Source organism: Eptatretus burgeri, chromosome 12 (assembly GCF_056783735.1).
Source record: "Eptatretus burgeri isolate ZD-2024b chromosome 12, Ebu_testis_v1, whole genome shotgun sequence".
Classification (NCBI taxonomy): Eukaryota; Metazoa; Chordata; class Myxini; order Myxiniformes; family Myxinidae; genus Eptatretus; species Eptatretus burgeri.
This window is the reverse complement of record NC_140972.1, coordinates 24,312,875-24,338,285: the sequence shown is the minus strand read 5'-3', so window position 1 is coordinate 24,338,285 and position 25,411 is coordinate 24,312,875. Positions and strand designations below refer to the sequence as shown.

At 46.3% G+C, this 25,411-nt stretch overlaps 2 protein-coding genes across 4 annotated transcripts in view; one reads left to right on the top strand and one right to left on the bottom strand.

Moving 5' to 3' along the window:
- Positions 1 to 25,411, top strand: part of LOC147015259 (guanine nucleotide-binding protein subunit alpha-11) — a 664,748-nt gene that overhangs the window by 223,156 nt on the left and 416,181 nt on the right. The window lies entirely within an intron of this gene.
- On the bottom strand, positions 614 to 12,575 carry C12H15orf40 (chromosome 12 C15orf40 homolog). Of its 2 annotated transcripts, none has more exons than XM_085849842.1 (4): positions 12,368 to 12,575; positions 12,127 to 12,262; positions 2,077 to 2,204; positions 614 to 923 (listed from the first exon to the last, which is right to left on the bottom strand). In XM_085849842.1, exons 1-4 carry the CDS (start codon positions 12,401 to 12,403, stop codon positions 825 to 827), a joined length of 399 nt encoding a protein of 132 aa, XP_085705968.1. In that variant the 5' UTR covers positions 12,404 to 12,575; the 3' UTR covers positions 614 to 824. The 2 variants fall into 2 exon arrangements, with proteins under 2 accessions (XP_085705968.1, XP_085705969.1); XM_085849843.1 differs by lacking the exons at positions 614 to 923; positions 2,077 to 2,204 and adding exons at positions 4,054 to 6,150; positions 6,688 to 6,807.

Genomic DNA, 25,411 nt, shown 5'->3' with positions numbered 1-25,411 from the left:
GCCGGATCTGAATCAGGACCTGAACCAAAACCTAATCAGCTTGTTCTTGTCACCTACCCAACAAATCCACCTCGTATTGTGATAACTTGTCCACACTTTTTGAAATATCGCGCTATGTATCGTTTTTGGCCCCATCTCAATGGTGAAGAATCATTGAAAAAAAATTCTCAAATCTGGATCTGGATTCGGATCTTCCCCAATATCGAATCAATTTGTCCTCGTCACACATTCAACTGTCCATAACTTTTTTGAGATATCCTGCTCACAGACAGACAGACGATGTCCAGTAGGATACAGCTCAGGGGTACAGCGCTTACCTTTGAGCTCTCTGGTCTAGGTTTGATCATTGACAGCACTATAAACCATGGGATTGGTGCTTCATATGCAGGGCCATCCTTCGAACAGACGTTCGAACAGATGAGTGGTCGCTGAAAACCTCACAAAATATTCCCAATTCCTGTCTTAATTTGAATGGACACCGGATCAACAGCATCACTGCACCTCGGAAGTGATACAACCAGCAGGGCAAATTCATAATCTGAATACCGGTCCAATACAAATTTGCTAATGGCAATGGGTTCATTGCAATGTAAATGAAGAAACACACTGGTAATTCAAATGCATGGGCACCTTTAATAGCCACATGGAATGATTAGATTAAGTACCTTTGCATGCATCAGCTTGCTTTGGCAATCACAAGCAAATTGTAACGATGGTCTGGAGTTTGAGACAATTCCATAAACAAATATTCATATATATATAATCTCTGGCTTCTCCCGAGCTGAATCCATCCACGTCCCCATTTACTCGTGCCTGACCGTTTCTCAGGCTTCCTCGGCCTCTTGCCTCAGCCGCTGAAGGGATGTCTCGGCGTTCAGCAAACCGGTTTGAATACACAACACTTTGTCCCGGGACCTGCTTCCCTGAGATGTTGCAAAGACAGGCATCAAAGCATTTTGTGTTTATTCTCATAATGTTTGTGAAAGTAACAACTTTATTAATAGATCTACTCCTCTTGTGCAGTCAGATTTTTCTCTGTCGTGTAGATTTGTCTCGGATTGGGTTCTTAAACACGGAAACATTCATGACGCCGCGAGTGCCCCGCTACTCTGTGAAGGGCCCCTGGCCCCACCACCAGCACTCAATCCGATTCTCTAATCTGGATTTAATCCGCCAGCAAATAAGATTTGATTAAAAACTGTCTTGGTGCTTTACAGGCAAAGTGTTTGATCATCGAGAGCACGGTCGTTTGAGTTTTCGGATGAGGGTGCATGCAGAGGATCGTTAAGCCATCCATCCCATCTGCTAGTACTCACTTGTCAGCATCAATGATCCCAGAGCCTTTCTCCATGAATAGGCTGCATTGTGTGCTAGCTTACTGGCCAAATGCTAAATTCCTGGCGTAATTGTTGGCGATCGTGAAACAACACAGCCAAGTCCAAGCAATTATACAACCACCAACAGACCAATTTGCATTGAAATGACTGCGAGATGTGCATTAGTATAAATAAACATTAGATGGTTATGGCAGGAATTTGTAATTTGTTCAGAGTGCTGGCGATAGCTCGCCTACTCCTTGCGAAAGTCTACAGTGGAATCTTTAACTTCCACCAACTTACGAGGGCAGACGGGATTCCCGGTTTTAACGTCCATCCGAGGGACGGCACACACAAAGACGAATCTCCCTGCCTATGAAAAACTGGGATGACAATTTCAAGCCGAGTCGGGATTCAAACCCAGGCGAGACAGCTCAGAGGCGAGCGTGCGTACCTCCAGACCATCCAGCTATGACATAAAATAAAATCAAATAAAAGGAGACACGTACTCTGGCTCACAATGCCACCTGTGTAATGATCAATCTTGCTTGATGAAGCACGTTTCACTGCAACAACACCCCCTCCCCTATCCCAACCACCACCACCACAACCAGAGCCACCACTACTTCCACATTTATTTCCTCTGATCTGAAAATAAACGTTTCTCAGGAACCTAATTACAACTGGTATGGGTGGGGAAAAAAAAAAGTCTGACTGAAAGGGTCACATTCATTGAAGTCGTTGGATTTGTTGTGCAAACCTTGTAAAGAGAAATCCCACTCTTCCTGATTCCCAGCACGGTTGCGACATAACGCAGCAGCTCTACGTTTGCCTCGCCTTCCACCGGAGGAGCAGAAACAGCAACTCCTACCGCGTCGTCCTGCACATCTGAAAACCCAAATGATCCCGATAAAATCCCAGACAATGCCGATGCCATGAGCACAAATAAGAACGCAAGGTTTGCACTATCTTCCTGATCATATCGACTTTAATGGCATTGATTGGAGTCCCACAAACATAACTTACTTGATTCGAAATAAAATATTCGATAGACTTGATCAAATCAAATATTGTGATCCAAACACAACTGCACCCTTGCAATAGTTAAAATATCCAGCATCCCATGCTGGAGACTCGCGATGAACTGTTTGCAGTTGGGAAGATCCAGATTGCAAACTGAAGACCACAGACTAGTTTAGCTTTCCAGCAGATTTGACATTCCGACCACTGAACGGTCTTCAACCGGTACTGTGTCGGAATCACGTGTCACCTCCTACGGGGTAGTGGACGTCATGTGACTGAAACATGCATATTGTGAAAAACTAGAAGGGCACTCGGTAGAGCGCATACCTCCACCAGGCCAACAGTTTATGGTTTGTGGCCAAAAACGAAATACAACACGATATCTCAAAAAGTAGTGGATGGAATCGGGGCATTCCACGTCAAGTGTACACACCCTCCCGACACTAATACCTCATTTTCATCCCATATCTTGGTCATTTATTCACTTGGGTGAAAAAACTCAAAATACCAACTTTTTGACCTGTGGGCCCATCAGGGCCCATTTTAGTGGCCCCCCAAATTTGGGCGTCCCCGGCTGCCCCACAATCTTCCAGTGGCCATATCACAGGTTGTAGTGGTCCGATTTGGCCGATCTTGGTATCAAAATGCTCATAAAACCGAGATCTTTCGAATCGCGTAAAGTAAAATCACTCCGAAACAGTAATTCAAAAAGTTGTAGTTTGGGGCGCCCTTTGACCTTGGGCTCCCGCTCCCCAGCCAAACTGATGGTCCCGATTTTTTTTTTGTGTGAGAATACCCCTTCATATACTCCAACACCTCAGTCAGTATAAATGAAAATGGGATCCCAATGGGTTCAAATGTGATGATGGTTTTATTGTTCGTGGACTCGGGTGCTGGACACACAATACATACTGTCACATAAAACATTGGTTGGCAAAAAAATCTTGACTATAACATGCTCGGAAAAACTCTTACTCGTACTAGTATCGCTTCCAGTTCCTGCATGTGCATGTGGAAAATGTATGTACAATATAATGATATGTTGTATTGGAAATCTTGTGTTCAAATATTGTGCTATGTATTGTGGCGTATTGTGTGTCCAGCACCCGAGTCCCCGAATCATAAAACCATCATCAATTTGAACCCATTGGGATCCCATTTTCATTTACACTGACTGAGGTGTTGGAGTATATGAAGGGATATTCTCACACAAAAATAAATAAATAAATAAATAAATAAATAAATCGGGACCATCGGTTTGGCTGGGGAGCGGGGGCCCAAGGTCAAAGGGCGCCCCAAACTACAACTTTTTGAATTACTGTTTCGGAGTGATTTTACTTTACGCGATTCGAAAGATCTCGGTTTTACGAGCATTTTGATACCAAGATCATCCAAATCGGACCACAACAACCTGTGATATGGCCACTGGAAGATTGTGGGGCAGCTGGGGACGCCCAAATTTGGGGGGCCCTAAAATGGGCCCTGATTGGCCCACGGGTCTAAAAGTTGGTATTTTGAGTTTTTTCACCAAAGTGAATAAATGACCAACATGTGGGGAGAAAATGAGGTATTAGTGTCGGGAAGGTGTGTACACTTGATATGGAATGCCCCAATCGGACAAAATTTGACGGACAGGTTGGGTGTTTGACAAGGACTAATTGATTAGACTTTGTTGAAGATCTGGATCCAGATCTGAGAATATATATATATATATATATATATATTTTTTTTTAAATGACCTTTGAGAAATGGGCCAAAAACGATATACAACATATCTCAAAAAGTTGTGGACCAATTCGGATGAAACTTGGTGGTGACTTGGGTAGGTGACAAGAACGCGCCGATGAGATTTTGGTTCAGGTCCTGATTCAGAACCGGCCTATCGGTGGGATACAAAGCGTCAACTGTTCAGCCTGGTGGAGGTATGCGCTTTACCCATTGTAGTCTATAATGATTTATGATACTTGACAAGTGGGATCATTTGGGGTTTCAGGTGTGCAGGAATCCAACCCTGAGACAATTTTGGGTTGCTCCCGTTGTGAAGCGAAGCTGTCATGATAGTCGAGTCTTTTAAACACGACTCACGAGTGAACCTTTGGAAATGCACTCTATCAAATCAGATCATGAACCATGCTCTTTACAAAGCATCAGTTCGACCTAAGCAGTTTCTATGGCTTGGGGTTACAATCATGGACGGGTCGCCCCTCCGACATGGGTCAGGACAGGAATTTGATCAATGGTGCATGTGGCCAATATCTCCTCCTCTTCTTGAAGGACACCCTAAGATATTGTGACGTCCACAGGACTTAAACAGTCCCGCCAACGTAGAATGAGCCGAAACGATGGAGGCGGTTTATTTATTTATAACCCAAACATGGCGGTTCTAATCGCTCTACCGCAAACGGGACGAGGAAGGTGGCACGAGTCACTTTTCACTGAGTTGATGTTTATTTGTTTTTATTATTACCAGAAATAACAAGACTCAGCAAGAAGAGGGATCCGGGGCGATTCGACGGGATGGTGTGGGATCGGGCGTGGGGAAAAACACAGACAATTCCAATGAATATACAGATCTCAATCCCTCTAAGACGCCAAGCACACACACACACACACACACACACACACACACACACACACACACACACACACACACACACACACACACACACACACACACACACACACACACACACACACACACACACACACACACACACACACACACGTAGCTATTTCTGGTGGTCAGGCTGGACCGTGGTGTGGACGCAACTGTCCCTGGATCGGCGTCGGACGAGCTGGCCTTGCTCTCGTCAGGGGGGCAGGAGAAACCGTGGTGCTGTCGACCTCCTGGTCTTGGCCCAAGTCCGCTCACAGCCGCCAGGGAACGAGTTCTGGCGCCAAGTTGCGAGCAGGAGAGGGAGGCAGGTCCGCCCGCCGTTCGACCCCGTACTCCGAGTCAGCAGAACCCCAGAGCCAACCAAGGTGAGGCACGAGGCTCAGCAAGGCTCCAAGACACGATGAAGAACACGATCGAACCAGCACAACAACAAGGACGCTCTCCGCGCAACAGCCTCCACAACAAAAAACACACGATCGTTCTTGTCCTGATCTTCTTCCTCTTCCTTTTCGACCCTGAACAGAACCTTTCTATCCTCCTGTCCTCGTCACTTCCAATCGAGCCGTTTTATTGGCCCACCGCCGTCGCCTTCTGCCAATCGTGATCACGGGGCGGAGCCATCCGCTGCACTGTCCTGTGACGTCACGGCCAGTCTCCAGAGAATACCAAAAGGAGTTTACGCAGACACACTTACCCTATCCCGGGTCCCTATCTAATTACGTGACAATTATCATTTCCCCCCTTGAAGAAATGAACATTTACTAGACAACTTATCACCACTGAATTGCTACTTATTACATCGAGATCCTGGTAAACTCGAACAGCATGGCATACCTAATTAAACATCCTAATTACCCTTTGAATGCATACCCCCCCCTCAAACGTAACACTGCCCCTCCTCTGGTACCGCAGCTCCTGCAAGGTATATCACAGGCACAACGTACCAGCCTTAACACTTACTGACTCACACCTAATTAACCTAACGAAATAAAGTAGGAGGGGCAATGGGCAGCGAGTCGCAGCTAACTTACCTATCCTGCTTAATGTACTACCCCCTTATGGCCTTATCCTCACCTAAACAATCATTCGTTTTTTAATTTTTTTTAATTTTTTTATTTTATCACATGAGAGCACTGAGCGAAGTTGCACTCCATCTTCTGGATCATCGCTCTTGCTCAACGCTCTTCCAGTGATCTGGGGAGGGGAAACAAAAGGTTCCACAAAAACACAACACTTATACTTATACTTTACATTCCTACTCTAAGCCTTAACGACACTATTCACAGGATATTTACACTTGACCGCCTCCCCCAGTGGATGCTAATAGACCCAGCGTTACCTGGGGAGCCAATTTTCAAATTTGCTTGCCCCAAAATTATGCGGACATCATGCCCTTGCTGCACCTGTCAAGTTGTGCGGGATCAAGTGGGACTCGCACATCTTCACAACACTCACACCATGGTCATCATCACATTTCTAGGTCATGGTCCTCATTTTAATCATGCAGGCTGAATCCCGTCGTGGCCGTGGGGTGGGTTACCACAAGATGATGGGGGCATCTCAGGTGCAACCATGCCCACAGGTAAGCTTGAGTCCAACCCGGACGTTTCTCCGCCCCGCTCCCTTTGATTCCCTCCCCCCTGGTAGCCATCAGCTCTAATCCCGTACAACACTCTGGAAGGGGTCTCACTGGCTCCTCTGGCCTTCCTGGGTCGCCAAGGTCCTACCCACCTTGGTCGCCCAACCAGACCCTCTCCCAGTTGCCTCCAGACACTGTCACCATTCGCCACCAGGTGGTGAATCTCCTTGAAGGGGGTCGCAATTCACGCTCACCGTGAGCTTCAGCAATCCCTGTGGACAAGCACATCATCCCCACCCACAAAACCCACATGACTCCCCCACCCCATCGGCCTTACATGTAACACCTGCATTTCTAACACATCACCGACCATGACCTTCCCTGTTACCACACCATGCCCAATAAAAAAAAACAATTTGTGCACCATACATTTCACTTCTTCACTTAAAACAACTCACACAGCAGTTCTCACCCGATCCACGCACCAGCCATTGGACAGCCACTCGTGCCCGCTTTGTTCCCAATTACCCACTGTCCCGATTGTCACTCTAAAACCCAGCAGAACTTACAAACCCATGCCAATTTTCCCACAATTCATTTTTTTCCACCAAAGGAGGGCACTTCGCCACAATCTCAGCAGCCGAGCATGGCCGTATATGCTCAGCCCAATCTAGTCTCCCCGACCCCCGACAGTGATCTCCGGACCCGACCTATGAAAGGGCATCTCGGATAGACCTGGCGGTTCAGCAGGAGGATTCACCCTCTCCGAGTCTAAAAGTCTATTGGAGCGTCCCTCCATCGCCGGGTACCGGCAATATCGTTGCACGTGTCCTCTTCGCCCGCACCGGAAACAACTCCCCATAAAAGGCCCCCGTGAGTATCGGTGAAATGTCTCTTCCGGTTTCGGACCCCCTCGGCCATAATCAAATTGCTCTATTGGCTGGGCTGGACACCGCCGCTTTGGCACACTAACTACCGGATTACCCTTTATCAAACTCGACAGTTTCTGGCAAATTTCCTGAAACATTTGGGTAATGCCAATTTCTCCCAGCCCCCCTCCCTGATCCTGGATCTCCACCTGTCGGATCGTCACCGATGGCCTCTCTGGAACCCGACCCGGCCGACTCCACGAGGCCAGCCTGGTCGCGCACTCGGCCGCTCGGTGAATGGTGGGTGGATCCTGTAACTCCACTAGCGCTCGGACCTCAGGGTCAGGAAGAGCAGCTAAAATTTCTCTAGTGCCAGTCTGTCCCACGCCTCCACTGTAAGGTCCCGATACGCGATCCTGACTGATTGGTAAATGTCCTGTGCCAGCTCCTGCACTGTCTCACCCGGCTTTAATCTGCGGTGCTGGAGCTGAGCCCGCACCAGATCACAGTTTGCCGCGAACCCAAACCGACGGCTCAACGCCTCGCAAATGTGGGAGCTGGTCAACATCCCCTCCGCGATCACGTTTAACACGTCTGCGGCTGGTCCCCGCAACGTTGCCACCAAATTCCCTGTACGTTCCTGCTCATTCCACCCGTTTAGTCGGGAAATGCACTCAAATTGCATCAGAAAAGCTTCAACGCTCCCTGACCCGTCGAAATTTAACAGGGGGATCACTTTTACGGTGGCCCGCTTCTCCGTTTCTCCCTTGTCCGAATCCAGCCCAGGGATCAAACACCCTTGTGGCTGCGTATCCAATTTCGGAGCCCACTGTGGCCAAAGATGTTTTGTGGTGAGGGTCTCATGGGTCAATTTTTCCTCCTGTTCCAAACGTTGAATGGACCGATTCACCTCTTCCCGCAGGATCTTCTGGGCCCGCACAACCTCCTCCAAGGCTCCGTCGCGAGTTTGTAGCTGCTCCTCAACCAACCCGGACACTCTACTTACAAAAGACGGCTCTACCAGGCCTTTATCCAAGACTTCATCTTGGCTCATAATTTTATCTTGTTCGTCCAAACGAGCCTCCAATCCTTTTACCTCCTCCACCAAATTCATCCCTTGCTTTCTCAGCTCTCCCCACTCTTCAACTTGCAGCTGCATACGAGCATCCACACAGGCACGATGACGTTCCAGGCTTTCATCCACTTTATCAACCCGAATGTTCGTTGCATCAATTTTATCTACCAATTTTTTTCGTATATTTTCCCCCTCCAATGTAATTTCTACCTTTGTTTCCTCCAATCTATCCTCGAATTTACTTTGTATTTCTCCCAATTTAACATCCACACCCTCCTGCATCTCAGTTTTCATTTTCTCCATCTTTTCCCCCAATTCATCCCTCATTAAATCAATCCGTGCACCCAACTGTTCCCCCATTACCCCCAATTGATCTGTCATTTCTGCCCCCTGTGCCGTCATTTTTGCCATTTGTGCCGTCATTTCTGCCCTCTGTGCCGTCATTTCTGCCCTCTGTGTCACGAATTGATTTGCCATTTGTACCGTCATGTCCGCTATTAAACGTTCCAACAGTGTCTGGATCGTCATCGCACCGGTTTCCGGCGCTGCCGGCCCCGTTACGGGTGATGAAGCACGGTCCACGCTCGGAATGGGGGAGGTTCCAACCCTACCCCCGTCTCTCCCTTCTTCCCCCGACTCGCTGCCAGACACGTGGCCTTCCTCCTCAAACATCTGCACATCTGCCATGGTGCAGAAGTCCCGTTTGCCGCCAATTAATTTAAATTTGAAAAATCCCGCAAAAATTTTCCCGCGTTCGCGCGCTTTTCTGTAATAATTTTATATTTCAATTCGTGGCGAGATCTTAATCTTGGTATATTCTCCCGATACCAAATATAATTTAGAGGGGTTCGAACATCCAACACCCTGACACCAATGTGGTGTCCACAGGACTTGAACAGTCCCGCCAACGTAGAATGAGCCGAAACGATGGAGGCGGTTTATTTATTTATAACCCAAACATGGCGGTTCTAATCGCTCGACCGCAAACGGGACGAGGAAGGTGGCACGAGTCACTTTTCACTGAGTTGATGTTTATTTGTTTTTATTATTACCAGAAATAACAAGACTCGGCAAGAAGAGGGATCCGGGGCGATTCGACGGGATGGTGTGGGATCGGGCGTGGGGAAAAACACAGACAATTCCAACGAATATACAGATCTCAATCCCTCTAAGGCGCCAAGCACACACACACACGCACACACACACAAAACGTAGCTATTTCTGGTGGTCAGGCTGGACCGTGGTGTGGACGCAACTGTGCCTGGATCGGCGTCGGACGAGCTGGCCTTGCTCTCGCCAGGGGGGGCAGGAGAAACCGTGGTGCTGTCGACCTCCTGGTCTTGGCCCAAGTCCGCTCACAGCCGCCAGGGAACCAGTTCTGGCGCCAAGTTGCGAGCAGGAGAGGGAGGCAGGTCCGCCCGCCGTTCGACCCTGTACTCCGAGTCAGCAGAACCCCAGAGCCAACCAAGGTGAGGCACGAGGCTCAGCAAGGCTCCAAGACACGATGAAGAACACGATCGAACCAGCACAACAACAAGGACGCTCTCCGCGCAACAGCCTCCACAACAAAAAACACACGATCGTTCTTGTCCCGATCTTCTTCCTCTTCCTTTTCGACCCCGAACAGAACCTTTTTATCCTCCTGTCCTCGTCACTTCCAATCGAGCCGTTTTTTGGCCCACCGCCGTCGCCTTCTGCCAATCGTGATCATGGGGCGGAGCCATCCGCTGCACTGTCCTGTGACGTCACGGCCAGTCTCCAGAGAATACCAAAAGGGGTTTACGCAGACACACTTACCCTATCCCGTGTCCCTACCTAATTACGTGACAATTATCATTTCCCCCCTTGAAGAAATGAACATTTACTAGACAACTTATCACCACTGAATTGCTACTTATTACATCGAAATCCTCGTAAACTCGAACAGCATGGCATACCTAATTAAACATCCTAATTACCCTTTGAATGCATACCCCCCCCTCAAACGTAACAATATTTAACGTGCACCGACTAATGCCGACACATGTGACGCCTCGTTTAACGTCCGTTTGAGGGATGGCACACACATTGATGAATCATCCTACCTGTGAAACACCAGGATGACAGTTTATAGCTAGCTCGGTACGGATTCGAACCCAGGCTAGACAGCTAAAGACGAGTGTGCGTACCTCTAGGCTAGGCCATCCTGGCAGCCAATGTACTCGAGTCAAAGCAACATATTTTCGGGACTTTCTGCTAAATACAGCATTTCCGAGACAACGAAAAAGAACTGTGCAAAGCGTGTCTCATATAGGTTCAAGTAGATCTGGGGAAACGACGAAAATTTTACAAATGAGTGCGTTTTTGTGTGTGTGTTTTTGTGTGTGTTTGTTTTTGTGTGTGTGCGTGTTTTTGTGTGCGTGCGCGTGTTTTTGTGTGCGTGCGCGTGTTTTTGTGTGTGTAGTGTTTTTGTGTGTGTGTTTGTTTTTGTGTGTGTTTGTTTTTGTGTGTGTGTTTGTTTTTGTGTGTGTGTTTGTTTTTGTGTGTGTGAGTGTTTTTGTGTGCGTGCGCGTGTTTTTGTGTGCGTGTTTGTTTTTGTGTGCGTGTTTTTTTTTGTGTGCGTGTTTGTTTTTGTGTGCGTGCGTGTTTTCGTGTGCGTGCGTGTTTTTGTGTGCGTGCGTGTTTTTGTGTGCGCAGTTTTTTTGTGTGTGTGGTTGTGTGTGTGTGTTTTTCTGTGTGTGTTTGTGTGTGTGTTTGTCTGTGCGTTTGTCTGTGCGTTTGTCTGTGCGTTTGTCTGTGCGTTTGTCTGTGCGTTTGTCTGTGCGTTTGTCTGTGCGTTTGTCTGTGCGTTTGTCTGTGCGTTTGTGTGTGCGTTTGTGTGTGCGTTTGTGTGTGTGTTTGAGGGGTTTGTGTTTGTGTTTGAGGGTGTTTGTGTGCGTTTGAGGGTGTGTGTGTGCGTTTGAGGGTGTGTGTGTGCGTTTGAGGGTGTGTGTGCATTTATGTGTGTGCATTTATGTGTGTGTGTGTGTTTTTATGTGTGCGTTTGTGTGTTTGAGGGTGTGTGTGTTTGAGGGTGTGTGTGTGTTTGAGGGTGTGTGTGTTTGTGTGTGTGTGTGTTTTTGTGTGTGTGTGTGTTTTTGCGTGTGTGTGTGTTGAGGGTGAGTGTGTGTTGAGGGTGAGTGTGTGTTGAGGGTGAGTGTGTGTTGAGGGTGTGTGTGTGTTTGAGGGGTGTGTGTGTTTGAGGGGTGTGTGTGTTTGAGGGGTGTGTGTGTTTGAGGGGTGTGTGTGTTTGAGGGGGTGGGTGTGTTTGAGGGTGGGTGTGTTTGAGGGGTGGGTGTGTTTGAGGGGTGGGTGTGTTTGAGGGTGGGTGTGTTTGAGGGGTGGGTGTGTTTGAGGGGTGGGTGTGTTTGAGGGGTGTGTGTGTTTGAGGGGGTGTGTGTGTTTGAGGGGGTGTGTGTGTTTGAGGGGTGTGTGTGTTTGAGGGTGTGTGTGTTTGAGGGTGTGTGTGTGTGTGTGTGTGTGTTTGAGGGTGTGTGTGTGTGTGTGTGTGTGTGTTTGAGGGTGTGTGTGTGTGTGTGTGTGTGTGTGTGTGTGTGTGTGTGTGTGTGTGTGTGTGTGTGTGTGTCTTTGTGTGTGTTTTGCTGATCTCCCAGCGACCTTGGACGTACCCGTGATGGCGCTCCGCTTGGCTCCTGGCTTGGCCCGCACAGTTATCAAGAGACAACCGTCTGGTCGAACGTTTACCGGGACGTTTTTCCCACCTTCCCTGGGGGTGCTAACAGCAGCCCCCGCATTATTTTGTCCCTGCGGACATGGACACATGACACGGTGCAAGGCCTCATTACCCTGAGCCTCACATAATCACCTCCATTGAACTAAACGTGCGGAAGGTCCAGAACGCGGCCTTACCCTGGGCCGCGGCATTGCCACAAACAAAGTGCTCATTGGCTGGAGGAAGTGATCTCAAACACATCGCACCTCGTCCCCGTCGACATCGCTTCGGTGTGCCTGTACCGAGCTAAACGAAGCTCGTACCTGCGATCATCACACTGTACGAAATGTGCCGCACAACGAAACTTGATCAACATGCGCCATCTGCTGGTCCGGTTTTGTAACAACGAAATGATATTTCATGAGGAACATGGGATAGGCCTCCGACCATCCAACGGGCTTATTTAATCGAGTTTACACGTAAATAAGCGCCAACAATCCGACCGTCAAATCACCGAAACTGCTGATTCTGTTACTCACTGTTACACCATGGCCGACATACACAGTACGAGCTTTTATATTGGAGCGTTGTTCGGAACAATGGGAAAAGATGACGTCACAATCAGCGGCAAATCGACGGGCTGGGTCCCAGACGACGTGCTTTACTGAACTAAGTCCATGAGTTCAGGACGTTTGTTAAACTCAGCATTTACTACTTTTATCCTGCCATGTTGTTAATCTGTTGATGGAGGTAATATTGAAACGATGAATATGTCAAATCGTTCGTGTTACTCATCCGGCATGATGTGTCAAGGGCAACAATCTAAAGCGACCGGTCTCAAACGCCACCATGGGCACCCAGACACACCACCAATATGAACTTAGCTGTTGAATGTGGCGCAAAACATCCAAAGAAACTACCGTAACCGAGTATTGTGATCCGTCCTGTTCCCCATACCCATCGTAGACGGGTTTCTGCTAGTTGGTTTAATTTCCCTGAGCGAGACTGGCATGAGCCACCCTGCACCATTCAGTGATTTTCTTTTCCATACAACACGTGTGCGCCTCTGTCACAACCAAGAGAGACTTTCGCCGCAACATTTTCAATCTATTTTCCCTTTGCTGTAAAATACACTTGTATCAAATCAATATTGTATGTACTTTCACCTGGTTTCTCATGGAACAAATATTATATCCACATTTCCTCATGGTCAGTGTGGAAGATTTAGGAACGTCTATGGATACAATTTCAGAACTTGGCTGCTCAGGTTGAAGATGAAAAATAATCGGACCACTGGACCTGTAGCTTACCTGAGCCCCGGCCTAATGTTGTAACCCAAATTTGTTAGCATTCTGACTGGTGGGGTCTGGAGAGGAAGGTTTTTCAAGGAATTTACACAATTTTCTTAAATATTTACTAAGTCGGCCATTTTGACACATTTCTAGTCATGTGATCGGCATGACCTCCACAATTTAACATGACGCCCCTGTCCTAATCTTGTAACTCGAATTTGCTAGCATTGTGATGGGTGGGTCTGGAGAAAAGAGGATTTTTAAAGAGCAGGTTTTGGGTCACTGATGACTTCGCGTGATTCGGAGGTTGTAATCACATTAATAATCGTTGGGCAATTATTTTCTTACATTTGAAACTCAAAATATGCTAAAATTAACTTTTAAGTCAAAACCTTTGTCAGTGATCCTAAAACAGACCGGAATTTACCGAAGATGCTATGACGTCACGTTCTCCGAAAACTTCGTGAACATTCGGAAACAGCGTGTGAACAATGACGAGATGCGAATCAGAGAGTGATTTCAGCGGCGATGAAATTGAGTGTTTTCATTCCGATATCGCTGAGGGCGAGTCGGAGGATGATGGGAATTTATACGATGGAGTTTCTGGCCCCAAGACATATAAATTTGAGCCACTTGCAAGTGCCAGAAAACTGCCTATTTCGTGTACAAGTGGTAGGACTGACTGCCCGGGAGTTCACACTAACAGACTCCACCAGACAGATTGGTTTGTAGATTTTCATTTTCTTGTTCGATGCATAAAATAATGTAAAGTTTGATTCGTCTGTGACTTGATATAATAATTTTTAACCCTCTGGTCACTTGAGAGTCAGAAATAGAATGAATCAATAATGGACCCAAATATATTGTTGCGGATTCGCGCCCGCCGGCGTGCGGACGGCCACGTAACTCGAATCGCGGCACGTCGCCCACCGGACGGACAATCCAGTCGTGACCCTCTCGGACTAACGCCGGGAACTAGTCACGGGTGGACCTTTCGGTCTCACCGCGATCGTGCCAATCGGCCCCCGCGTGGGATAGGGTTGCTCGCCAAATTCGACCTACCTAAGTACCCACACGGAGGGTAGACCGGGCGATCGCACCTCGCCGCAGGTCGACTTCGGACACGGGCCACTTTAAGCGACCCGTTCCGTACTATCGGGATAACCGAGCGGTGTTATTCGTCGGCTTCGACGGTTCGATTAATTATCGGGCGTTTTAGCCCACGACCAACCCTTTACGTGACGCAAGATGGAGATACAATAGAGGAAAAGACGAAGCGAAGCGGGAAAACAGTTCAACAATAAGCACATTTATTTCGCGATGAACGGAAAGCACACATATACAATTACACCAAAAGCACATGTAAAAGAAGAAGACAATGCAATATTACACAAAAAGCAAATGCAACAATGCAGATCTAACCGACTACCGGGTACACGGCAACACTTATACAGTTTTACTTCACAGACGGCGCCGACAACACATATTCCCAAAGCAAAAGAAAAGAGAACCACCCTCCAGGATGAGGGGGCCTGGGGCCGAGACCGTGTCGGTCCTACCGTCTGATGATGAGACGCAGAGCGGCGGTGGCGCCTCAACTCCGCGGGCCTCACGGACAGTGTCTGGTAGGGGGTGGGAAGGGGCCCCCTTTGTCGCACTATCTCAGCGCGGGGGGAAACAGGAGGGGGTTGCTGATGCTCGGGGGAAGGAGGATATCACCCTGTCTCGGGTCCCGCGGCGAGCGTCTCCTCCTCCACCTCGGTCGCGTTGCTGGCCACTCCCTGTGCAGCTCCCGGCACCGACGCGAGCACCCCCTCGTCCGCCTTCGCCGCCGTCACCTCTCCACAGCTCCGTCTACTCGCCCTCTCCGTCTCCTCTCTTGGCTCGTCCCAACTCTTCACTCTTGACTTCTCCCACTTCTTTCCAGCTCCACCGACGACTCTCTTGAACTCCGCACAACTGCCAACTTCCAACTGAACTGACAAACGCAGCCGTTTATATAAGCCCCGTGGCTTCGCTCTTTCACCCTTGACCCTCTGCCTCCGACCCTTCACCTCTCTAACTGGCTCTCCATTGGACCGAGGAAAAGTGGGCGTGAATGCTTTTTGATCCATGAATTTGCATATAGCGACCGCCCTCCAACGCCCTGGAGGCGGGGCCAAATCGCCCCTCGCTCACCGATTGGACGGAACAAAAGTGGGCGTGAGTCGTTTTTGATCCGTTTTTCTTCGGAAAGTCTGTGATGTCTCTGAACACGCTGCTCAGTGCGCGCCCCGCACGAGTCCGGCATCGGCGCCCACAAGTGGCGTGGGAATGACGGTGATGCGATGGTGGTGAGTTGTGACGGTAAAGGTCGTGGCTGTTGTTGTGAAGCGGCGTTGTGGTTGGTGGTTGTTGTTGTGAGGCGGCATTGTGGTTGGTGGTTGTTGTTGTGAAGCGGCGTTGTGGTTGGTGGTTGTTGTTGTGAAGCGGCGTTGCGGTTGGTGGTTGTTGTTGTGAAGCGGCGTTGCGGTTGGTGGTTGTTGTTGTGAAGCGGCGTTGTGGTTGGTGGTTGTTGTGATGGCTGTTGAGACGTGGTTGGTGGTGGTAATAATGGCGGCTGGTCCAAAATAAAGATAGTAAAAGAAAAACGGCTATCCTGAAGAGTCGCAGCCCACATGAATGACATTTATTCCCTCTAGACAACGGGTTTGGGCCTAACTACACATATACTTACAGAGATATCTCACCTAAGGGACCTGAATGGTGGTTTGTGAATTTCGTCAACCACAACAATATTATACACCGTAGCCTTGGCGTTGAAGTCTTTCTGACAGCTAAGCTTGGCCCCAGCGAAAGTGAACAGTTAGAACAAACCCCAACTTTCAAGAGACTGTTGTGGCACATAAATACCAAAACATGTTTAGCCTCATTGGGAAATATTTTACCAAATTTAGAAAAAAAAGTGGAAAATTGATCAATTTTTTACAATTGAAATGAAATTGCCCAATTTGCTGATGCTGTTAAAAAAAGTAATTTAATCAACAATAAGTTGATTTGTTGAGAAATTTTTTCATGCTTGTGTTTTTCAGAAAGTTTATTTTTGTGTTTTTCCATGTACTCTTTAAGAATACATTTCAAGGTTTTTCTCACTTAAACTCAACAATTGATTATGTGACAGAACAGTATCTGGAGAACTTGTCAACCAACAACTCGTATTCACAGAGTGGTGATCAGATGTGTTTATGCCTTCGTAATCCTCGGCTGTGAAATTGTCACCACAAATGACAAGTCTATCCAAAGGGTCCTCTTTACCCGTTTTCTTTGGGGGAAAATTCGCCCGTTTTGTTTGTACAAATCTTATCCACTGCCGGCGAATGTTTGATTCCTTCGGGAATCGGTGGAAGCTATTACCCATTTTCCAGCCATTTTCGCAAAACATGACGACACACGTACGAGGCATGATGTACAAATATCCAAATAACTTTGTTCTACAATAATTCAAAATAAAAAAGGATAACATAGACAGTTTCAAGCTCAAAAAAAGCGAAAGAACGGCCCGCTGAACCGGACACTTCTTAAATGCGCGAGTGAGCGTCCGCTTTGTTTTGGAGAACGTGACGTCACCATCCATATATGGCATACGGCTGTCTTTGTCAACAGCCTCGAGAAATAACAACTTTAGAGTTAAATTTCATTAATTTTCCCAATAGTTCGGCAACCACAATAGTTTGCATCGAACTATTTAATGCACATATAATCATATTGATAAATTTTCAGTGTAATGTTTGGTGACCCGCAACCTGCTCTTTAAAGGAATTAATGCGATTTTCCCAAAAGGTGACTAAGCCGGCTATTTTGACAACTTCCAGTCACGTGATATGCATGTATTCCGCAATATAATTAACATCCCTACCCTCGTCTCATGTTGCAACCCAAATTTGGGAGCATTCTGACTTGTGGATTTGAAAATAAGATTTTGGAAGGAATTTGCACGACCGCCATTTTGACACTCTTCTGGTCATGTGATCTGCATGGCCTCCGCAATTTAACATCAGGACCCTGTCCTAATGTTGTAATCTAAATTTGGTAGCATTCTGACTGGTGGGTCTGGAGAAGATTTTTGAAGAAATTTATTACGTCGGCCATTTTGACCTACTTAAAGTCAGGTGCCTGGAATTAGCTTTGCAATTCCTGTTACCAGTCAGGAGAGGAATGTTGCTGCCAAATTTCAGCCGGATCAGTCAAGCGGTTTGGCCAGAAAAGTCAAAATAGGAGACGGACAAGCCGCCATCTTAACAGCTGTTGCTGCGGTTCGTGCAGAGTTTGACCAAGAACGTACAGGTCTGAGAAACCAAATATGAGACCTCAGGCGCGACTAGCGTGAGCATCGGGATAATAGACAACAATATTAATATCGCATAATAAATAATTACCACATGCCCTATCGCAATGATTATGTCGATTTTTCTGCACATGGCACTTTTCGTGAGGACACCTATTGGGATGACAACTGCCGGGAGTACATCCGATACCCGAATCCATATCGATTTAGTTCTCCCAGACAGCATGGAAGTGATGACCGTATTCGCTCCTCATCCCACAGGTACTCACCTGCCCGGTTTGATCCCGCGGTTTATTACTTCGAGAATGATACCTGCGGAGACGCTCGCTACCCTCGTGGATATAGCAACAGGCTTCAACCACATGTTTCTGCTTCACACTGATCTATCTCACCAGAAGATCACGTATATTTATCACGTTGGTATCTGTACAATGATGTCATATGTCAGTGGAACTAGTTTGAGATGAGTAAGCCTGCATGCGTAATGGCGGTACAAAGACTGCGCCATTTTGCTGTGAGCAGACCTGGTACTGAGAGGAGCAGTGTGGAAATGTCGATCGTGAGAATAAACTGTGGCGGTTTGTGGGCCCTGGTGTTGAAGACCTCCGCATGCAATACCTCACCGATGTAGCCACGAGGAGCGAAAGATAATCTCTGGACACTCAGCTAAGTGCCGGAACAAAAGGAGGATTTCATTTTATTTTTATCTTTCCCTCGTCTGTTTTTGTGATTGTGTGGAGACGTCTCAAATGAGGTTTTAGTTCACCTCACGCTTTGATTTATTTTCCTGATCAATCGTTGAGTTATTTTCATTATGATTCACTGAATTATTTTTTATTTAATCATTTGTTGAATTTACTGTTTGTCTACTCGTGGGTTCGAGGATAATCCCGTGTTGCTTCCGTCTGGCACATGCCCTTGCCGCCCTCCATCCTGCGCATGCCATAATCTCCAAGGATCTCGGCTGTTCGCCTCCACGTAGAACCATTCGGCTATCAGTCCAGGTGGTGTTAACCTGACTGAACACGACATCTGGGTCAGGAGTCGGATATCACCTGACCAGCTGGACACGACAATACCTTCTCCACACTATAAATCAATGGTGGTTCATTTGATTTTTCGCTCACCTGGAACGTCGTTCCATGGAGCTAATGGGATGGCACGTCGTCCATCCATCAGTTTGTCCGTCCGTCCACAATACTTGCAACTTCTTCTCTGAAACTAAACATGATTTTGAGGAAACTTGACCACAACCTTCATCACCCAATATGTATCAAAGTGTGTTCACAGCATGAACAAAAAAATCGGCATCTGAGGGGGCTACGGAGGGAGTTTATGGGGGGTTTCCCCCCCCCAAAGAGGTATTTGCTTTCTTCTTCTTCTTCTTTCTTCTCATAAAATTCCGATGAAACCTGACTCCAGCCGTCATCATCCATGAAGTACCAAAGTTTGTTCCATAGATTAAAAAAAAATTCTGGGTCTAAGGAGGTATTGGGGTGGGGGGGGGGTGGTTGCCCATTAAAATATGTGTTTGTTTCCTTCTCCGAAACTCTACGCATACAATTTCAATGAAACTTTACCACAACCTCCATCGCCCATGATGTACCAAAGTTTAATGACACCATTAAAAAAATGGGGGTCTCTGGGGGTTTAAGGGGGGTTGGTATTGGTATTCAGCCCCCAAAATTGGTATATGCTTTATTCTCAGAAACTACACATCAATTCTAATGAAACTTGACGGCAATCTTCATCATCTATAATGTACCAAAGATTGTTCACGACATTAAAAGAAATCAGGGTATAAGAGTGGCATATGCAGGGGGAGGGGGGAATGGGTCCCCCTCCCCAAAAGGGGTATTTGCTTTCTTTTCAGAAACTACATACATAATTCCGATTAAACTTGACCACCACCTTCATCACCCATGATGTACCAAAGATTGTTCACGATATTAAAAAATATCGGGGTCTAAGGGGGTGTAAGGGGGAGTTCCCCCCAAAATATGTATTTGCTTTCTTCTCCGAAACTCCGCACACAATTTCGATGAAACCTGACCACAACTTTCATCACCCGTGATGTACCAAAGAATATTCACACGAAAAAAAAAATAATTCACACACCAAATTCACACCATGACCACCACCTTAATCATCCGTGATTGTACTAAAGTTTGTTCATGATATAAGAAAAAATTGGTGTCAGGGTTTCTTTGGGGGGAGGGTGAGGGGGGAGCGGGGGTTCCTCCTCAAAATACTGTGTGTATTATTTGCTTTGTTCTCCGAAACCACACACACAATTTCTATGAAACTTGACCACAACCTTTATCACCCGTGTTTGTTCACAGCATTATAAAAAAAAAAATACATAGGTATTTACTTTCTTCTCCATTACATATTTTGTGGGTCATCCATGCCTACCAGTGGTGTCCTGGTTATCTTATCCAGCCGCTTCCAGGTGAGCGCTCAGGGCAGGGGTGTTGCCCCTATGTTTTTCTTTAAAATTGGCATCATCGTTTCCCACCAGCAAAGCCCCCTCCCTTGGCCAGGGGGATAGTAGACGAGTTTGTCCCCTGTTTGCCTTCGTTCGGTATTCAATGGAAGACTTTAAAGGAAAACTCACACCACTCACTATAGGTGGCAGCAGAGCTCTCGGTTATGGAACCCTTGAAGCACCCTCCGTGTTTAATGGTTCTACTCAAACAAAGGTAATTTGCACAATCTGCGAGAAGAATTTGGAGTTGATTAATACTGCTACAAAGGCATGATTGTATAGCTCTCCCTGTTGTGTTACAATGCTCTCAGTCCATTGCTCTCCCGTACCAAGTGGTTTATAATCATTTTTATCGATTTGGTCACCAAGTGATCACGAATCCTAGACCGCAAACCCAACGATCCAAGCTGCGAGGGTCACAGCCCTACATATGCATGCGAAACCCCCCACAGCAAAGCCCCTCCAAATACGCTGGTGGTTCCAGAAGTGGAGAAGGTGGAGAGGTTACTTGCAATTCTCGTGCAGTGCAATTACAAGATTCTTGACGATGGATCTTGTGCATGGTGTCTTTCCCGCTGATCCGTAACCCCTGTGACGAGCGCTGGAGTATTTGGAGTCACATAAGATCCGGCAGAATGAACCGTCCATTATGGCGAGTTCACGCGGATTTCCCATACGAAGCATGGATTTCCCTTTGGATGGGTCGAAATGGCAGGAGGAAGTCTCTGAGTCAAAGTTTGTGAAGGCCAAACGTGATAACTCGAGGGAGGAATATTTTGTCATGTCTAATGGAATTTCATGGAAAACTCAGGAAGAAATGCTTTGGCGTTGTTTGGGAAAGCCTGTTAATGATATCTGAAGCCTCCAATTTATAAAAACCTGCAGTTATGGGGTTGATGACATTTGTATGACCACAGATTGATGAAACAATTTGTACTTTCTTCGGATATGGGATTTTCTTCAAAAGGGACATATTCATATTCTAGTCGATGTGGTCATATACCTGCCCCACCGAGTGCGGCCCAACTGTGATGCTCTACTAGTCCATTCATTGTGTTTGATTCTTACTCTTATCCCTTTAATTGTTTGCAAGTTGTGTTGAGTGACGATGCGTCATCTGCTTCTCCCATACCTTCCAAAAACATGTGAAATGAAAATAAGCTAATAGAAATATATATATATATATATATATATATATATATATATATATATATATATATATATATATATATACAGTAGTTATGTTTGTGGGATAGATGGAGGAATTTCATAGCAAAGGAAGGATTGTATAGAGTAGCATGGTCCATGGACGAACAGAAGACATTTTGATGTAAATTAAACAGAGAAAACTGTCAGCTTAAGATTGCTACGTGGCACCACACGGGGGTCGTTGCAGTGTTAATTAGGCAAGGATTAAGGCTAATTTCTCACAGTATGTGATTGCCCCCTCTGACCTTTTCCGATGTTTTTGCATTTGCAAAACCGGCAGTAAAAGAACCACGCTTTCAACAACAATAACAACAAGAGACCTGAACATTTCTGAGCAGGCAAGAAACACCGTCTTCGTGCCAACAAGCCATGCCCCGAGGCTTATGATTGGACGGTGTGACGTGAGAGGAAGGAGATATGATCAGAGGTGACATAGTTGGGTGAGGTACGTGGTGGAGACGAAAGGGTCTCGCTCGCTGGCTTCTCCTCGACACATAGAAGAAGGCTGAGCAATTCTTGTGTTCATGCTGTGTGAATTTGTTCAGGTGCTGGAACAGGCGCTAGCCATAACTGTTCAGCTGAGTCATGAAGTTGTACGTTTTTGAGGAGAGGAGAAGAGAAGAAGAGCATGCATCGTGGCCTCATCTCGGGGCTTCAGGAATCGTCCCGTCGTATGGTCAAGGAGAAAGGTGGTGAGCATTTGTAGCGAGCAGACCTGGTGTAAGAGAGGCATGGGGTCGGCACATTCATTCGTGAGAAGAAACTGTATGAAGGGTTGTGGGCCCTTAGGAAAGGAGGACCACCCGTGTGAATTACCATGTACGTTTCCCGCCAGGAGAGTGGCTTGGCACCATTTTCGGGTACGGTTTCCCACGAAGGACGACACGTTTTCGACGGCACCAGGCTCCTAAAAGATCACTTCTGCACCCGGAGCTAAGTGCCTGAATAAAGGAAGGGATTTTCTTTTATTTTATCTTTCTCATTGTTTGTATTTAAGTACGTGTGGAGACGTCTTAAATTTAGCTTTAGTTTACCTAACATTTTTGTTATTACGTTTTGATTTATTTCCATTATAAACAATTGATCTATGTTCATTAAACCCGGTTTATTAAGATTGCTTGTGTCTGTCTATTCGTTGTGGGTTCGAGTATAAACCCGTGTGCCTCTGTCTGCCACGCGTCCTTGCTGCCCTCCATTCTGCATGCACCATAATCCCGAAGGATAATCACGTGTTTGCATTCAAGAACCATTCGGCAATCCATCCAGGTCGGTCTTAACTCGCGTGGACATGACTATATATATATATATATATATATATATATATATATATATATATATATATATATATATATATATATATATATATATATATATATATAGTGCCTATAGAAAGTGTACACCATATGTTAGCATATGAAAGACAGACATATGTAAGCCACCATTCCTTATCTGTGTTCCTAGTTTCAACAACATCGGTACATGCATGTCTGAGAAATGGTTGAGGACGTGTTCAACATTGGGTTTTGTACAAATAAAATGGCCACCAGTCGGCCATCTTGGATCTGATCTCAAAAAAAAAAAATGACGCGCTTATGTAAGCCATCATTCTTTATCTGTGTGCCAAGTTTAATCATCGGTAAATGCATGTCCGAGAAATGGTTGAGGACCTGTTCAACATTGGGCTTTTTACAACTAAAATGGCCGCTAGTCAGCCATCTTGGATGCCATCTCGAAACAAAATGACATACATGTGCAAGCCATCACTGGTTATCTGCATGCCAAGTTTGAACAACATCGGTAAATGCATGTCCGAGAAATGGTTGAGGACGTGTTTGACACCAGGATTTTCTTTTTTTTTACAACTAAAGTGGCCACCAGTCGGCCACCTTGGATCTGACGTCGAAAAAAAAAAATGACGTCCATATGTATACCCTCATGTGTTGTCTTTGTGCCAAGTACAAATAAAATCGATGCAGAGATATCCGAGATATGGTTGCGGACGCGCACATGCACGCATGCACAAAACGGACATGAAAACCGAGACCAAATCCTCAGCCCCCGTTTTGGACCAAGTTCAACAGGGGCTAATAATATTTACTCACTGCCAAGCCTTGGCTAGAGAGTGGATGATTCAACTGTTTGAATCCACATTTGTGAATGACGCCCCCTACAACTCTGACCTTGTGAACCGGAGCATTGTCATGCAGCAGCAAAGCAGCATGCGTCAACATCCTCCACTGTTTTTAGCGGATGGCTTCGTGCTGCCAGGCCAGCAAGTGATGGTAGGTTTTTTGTGGCATATAATTGATGGCTATCATCCCATTTGAATCCCACAATATGTCGGTCGTAATCTTACCGGCAGAGGAATGGGTACGGTGCTTCTTTGAGAGAAGAGATGTCTGCTTCAGTGTTTATCTCAAGGTTCCAGTAAGAGAGTCTCAGGGTTCACCTATGTCTCATCGCGAGTAACTAGACATGCCAAAAAAATCTCAACTGGATCAGTGTTTAAGAGCTCCAGTTACTCTTTGTAGCAAAGCATGTTTATGTATGTATGTTGTATGTTTCATCTCCCCCTCCGTGAGGATTTCACCAAGGAAGCTGAAACTTTCAGGGATTCACGAGTGGACCCTGAAGTTCTGCCTGTAAAAGTTTCGGTTGATTCCATCAAGTTTTGAAAAAGAATTTTTTTTTTTTGCCTGTCTTTGCATTTTCTTCCTTTAGAGGGAGGGGGGTGCCATTGGAATTATCTGGGCTGTAGAATCACGATGTATTGTGTATGCACAAAAGTATAGTATGGATGTTTTTTCTTCATGTACATAACCCGGATAATTTGTATTTTCAGGAGCGATCGAGGCAGGATTTCAAGAGTAATCTGTTGCCTATACACCGCCAAGGTAAAGAACGTGTTGCACTCTGGCAACAAGGTTACCAGAAACAGAATACAAGCAGAGTTTTTAAAAAAGTGACTTGGGTGTGTGTGTGTGTGTGTGTGTGTGTGTGTGTGTGTGTGTGTGTGTGTGTGTGTGTGTGTGTGTGTGTGTGTGTGTGTGTGTGTGTGTGTGTGTGTGTGTGTGTGTGACCTCCAAAACTCTAAAACCATGAAACCTTGTGGCCTGAAAATTTGCATGCATACTAAAGAAATCCAAGGAAGTGCATGAATGAAAACTGGGTGTTTTGGGTAAACTTAAACACCCCTTTTGAAGATAATTAATGGTAAAACCAGAAACAGGCTCACCTTTGGTCGGCCTGCGTTCAGCTCACTCACCCCAGGGTCTTAAGGCACCACTTTTGTCTGCTCAGCTCAAAAACACCTTGCCTTGGAACAGGTCGGTTTCTGTATGATGAAGCTTCATACATATGAATCGCTGCAAACATCGCTGGTCTTCATACCTACGAATCGCTGGATACATCGTGATATGGTACTTATAAACACCCAGAGACACCACTGTTCATGCCTTTATTTAATTTCAAAATCTAATATATAAAGCTCATTCTCACCACTGACTCACTGACTGACTGATATTAAAGTTCGGTATCTTCCAGGTGACGGAGAAAGCTGAAATTTTGCTTGCCCACGGACATCGAAGCCGATACACCAGGAAAACTCACAGGACCATCAGAAAACATTCGTAAATGAAAATAAATAAATAAATAAATAAGAACAAATGCAGGTGAGCGGCCTGAGACAATGGGGAAGCACGGTTCGTTATTGCTTACAATGTGTAAGCATGCATCACTAGTATGCGATAAGCTCGATGATCTTTTAACTTGAGCCAAATTAAAAAATTTAAACTGTGGAATTGACCTTGGCAGGAGTTTCGACTGCTAAAAAAAAAGAGTGTTTATTTGTTCAATTCGCACATTGTTTGACACTCTGGGCGTTTCCGGGTGGTGTTTAGTATGACCAATCGCTCCTCGCTTGCCAAGC

Coding starts and splice junctions, on each gene's coding strand:
- C12H15orf40 (XM_085849842.1), bottom strand. CDS start 12,403: ATGAGCACTTTGTTTGTGGCAATGCCGCGGCCCAGG. Junction 12,263..12,367: donor TGGCAATGCCGCGGCCCAGG/GTAAGGCCGCGT, acceptor CCATGTCCGCAG/GGACAAAATAATGCGGGGGC. Junction 924..2,076: donor GTGGGATTTCTCTTTACAAG/GTTTGCACAACA, acceptor GCAACATCTCAG/GGAAGCAGGTCCCGGGACAA.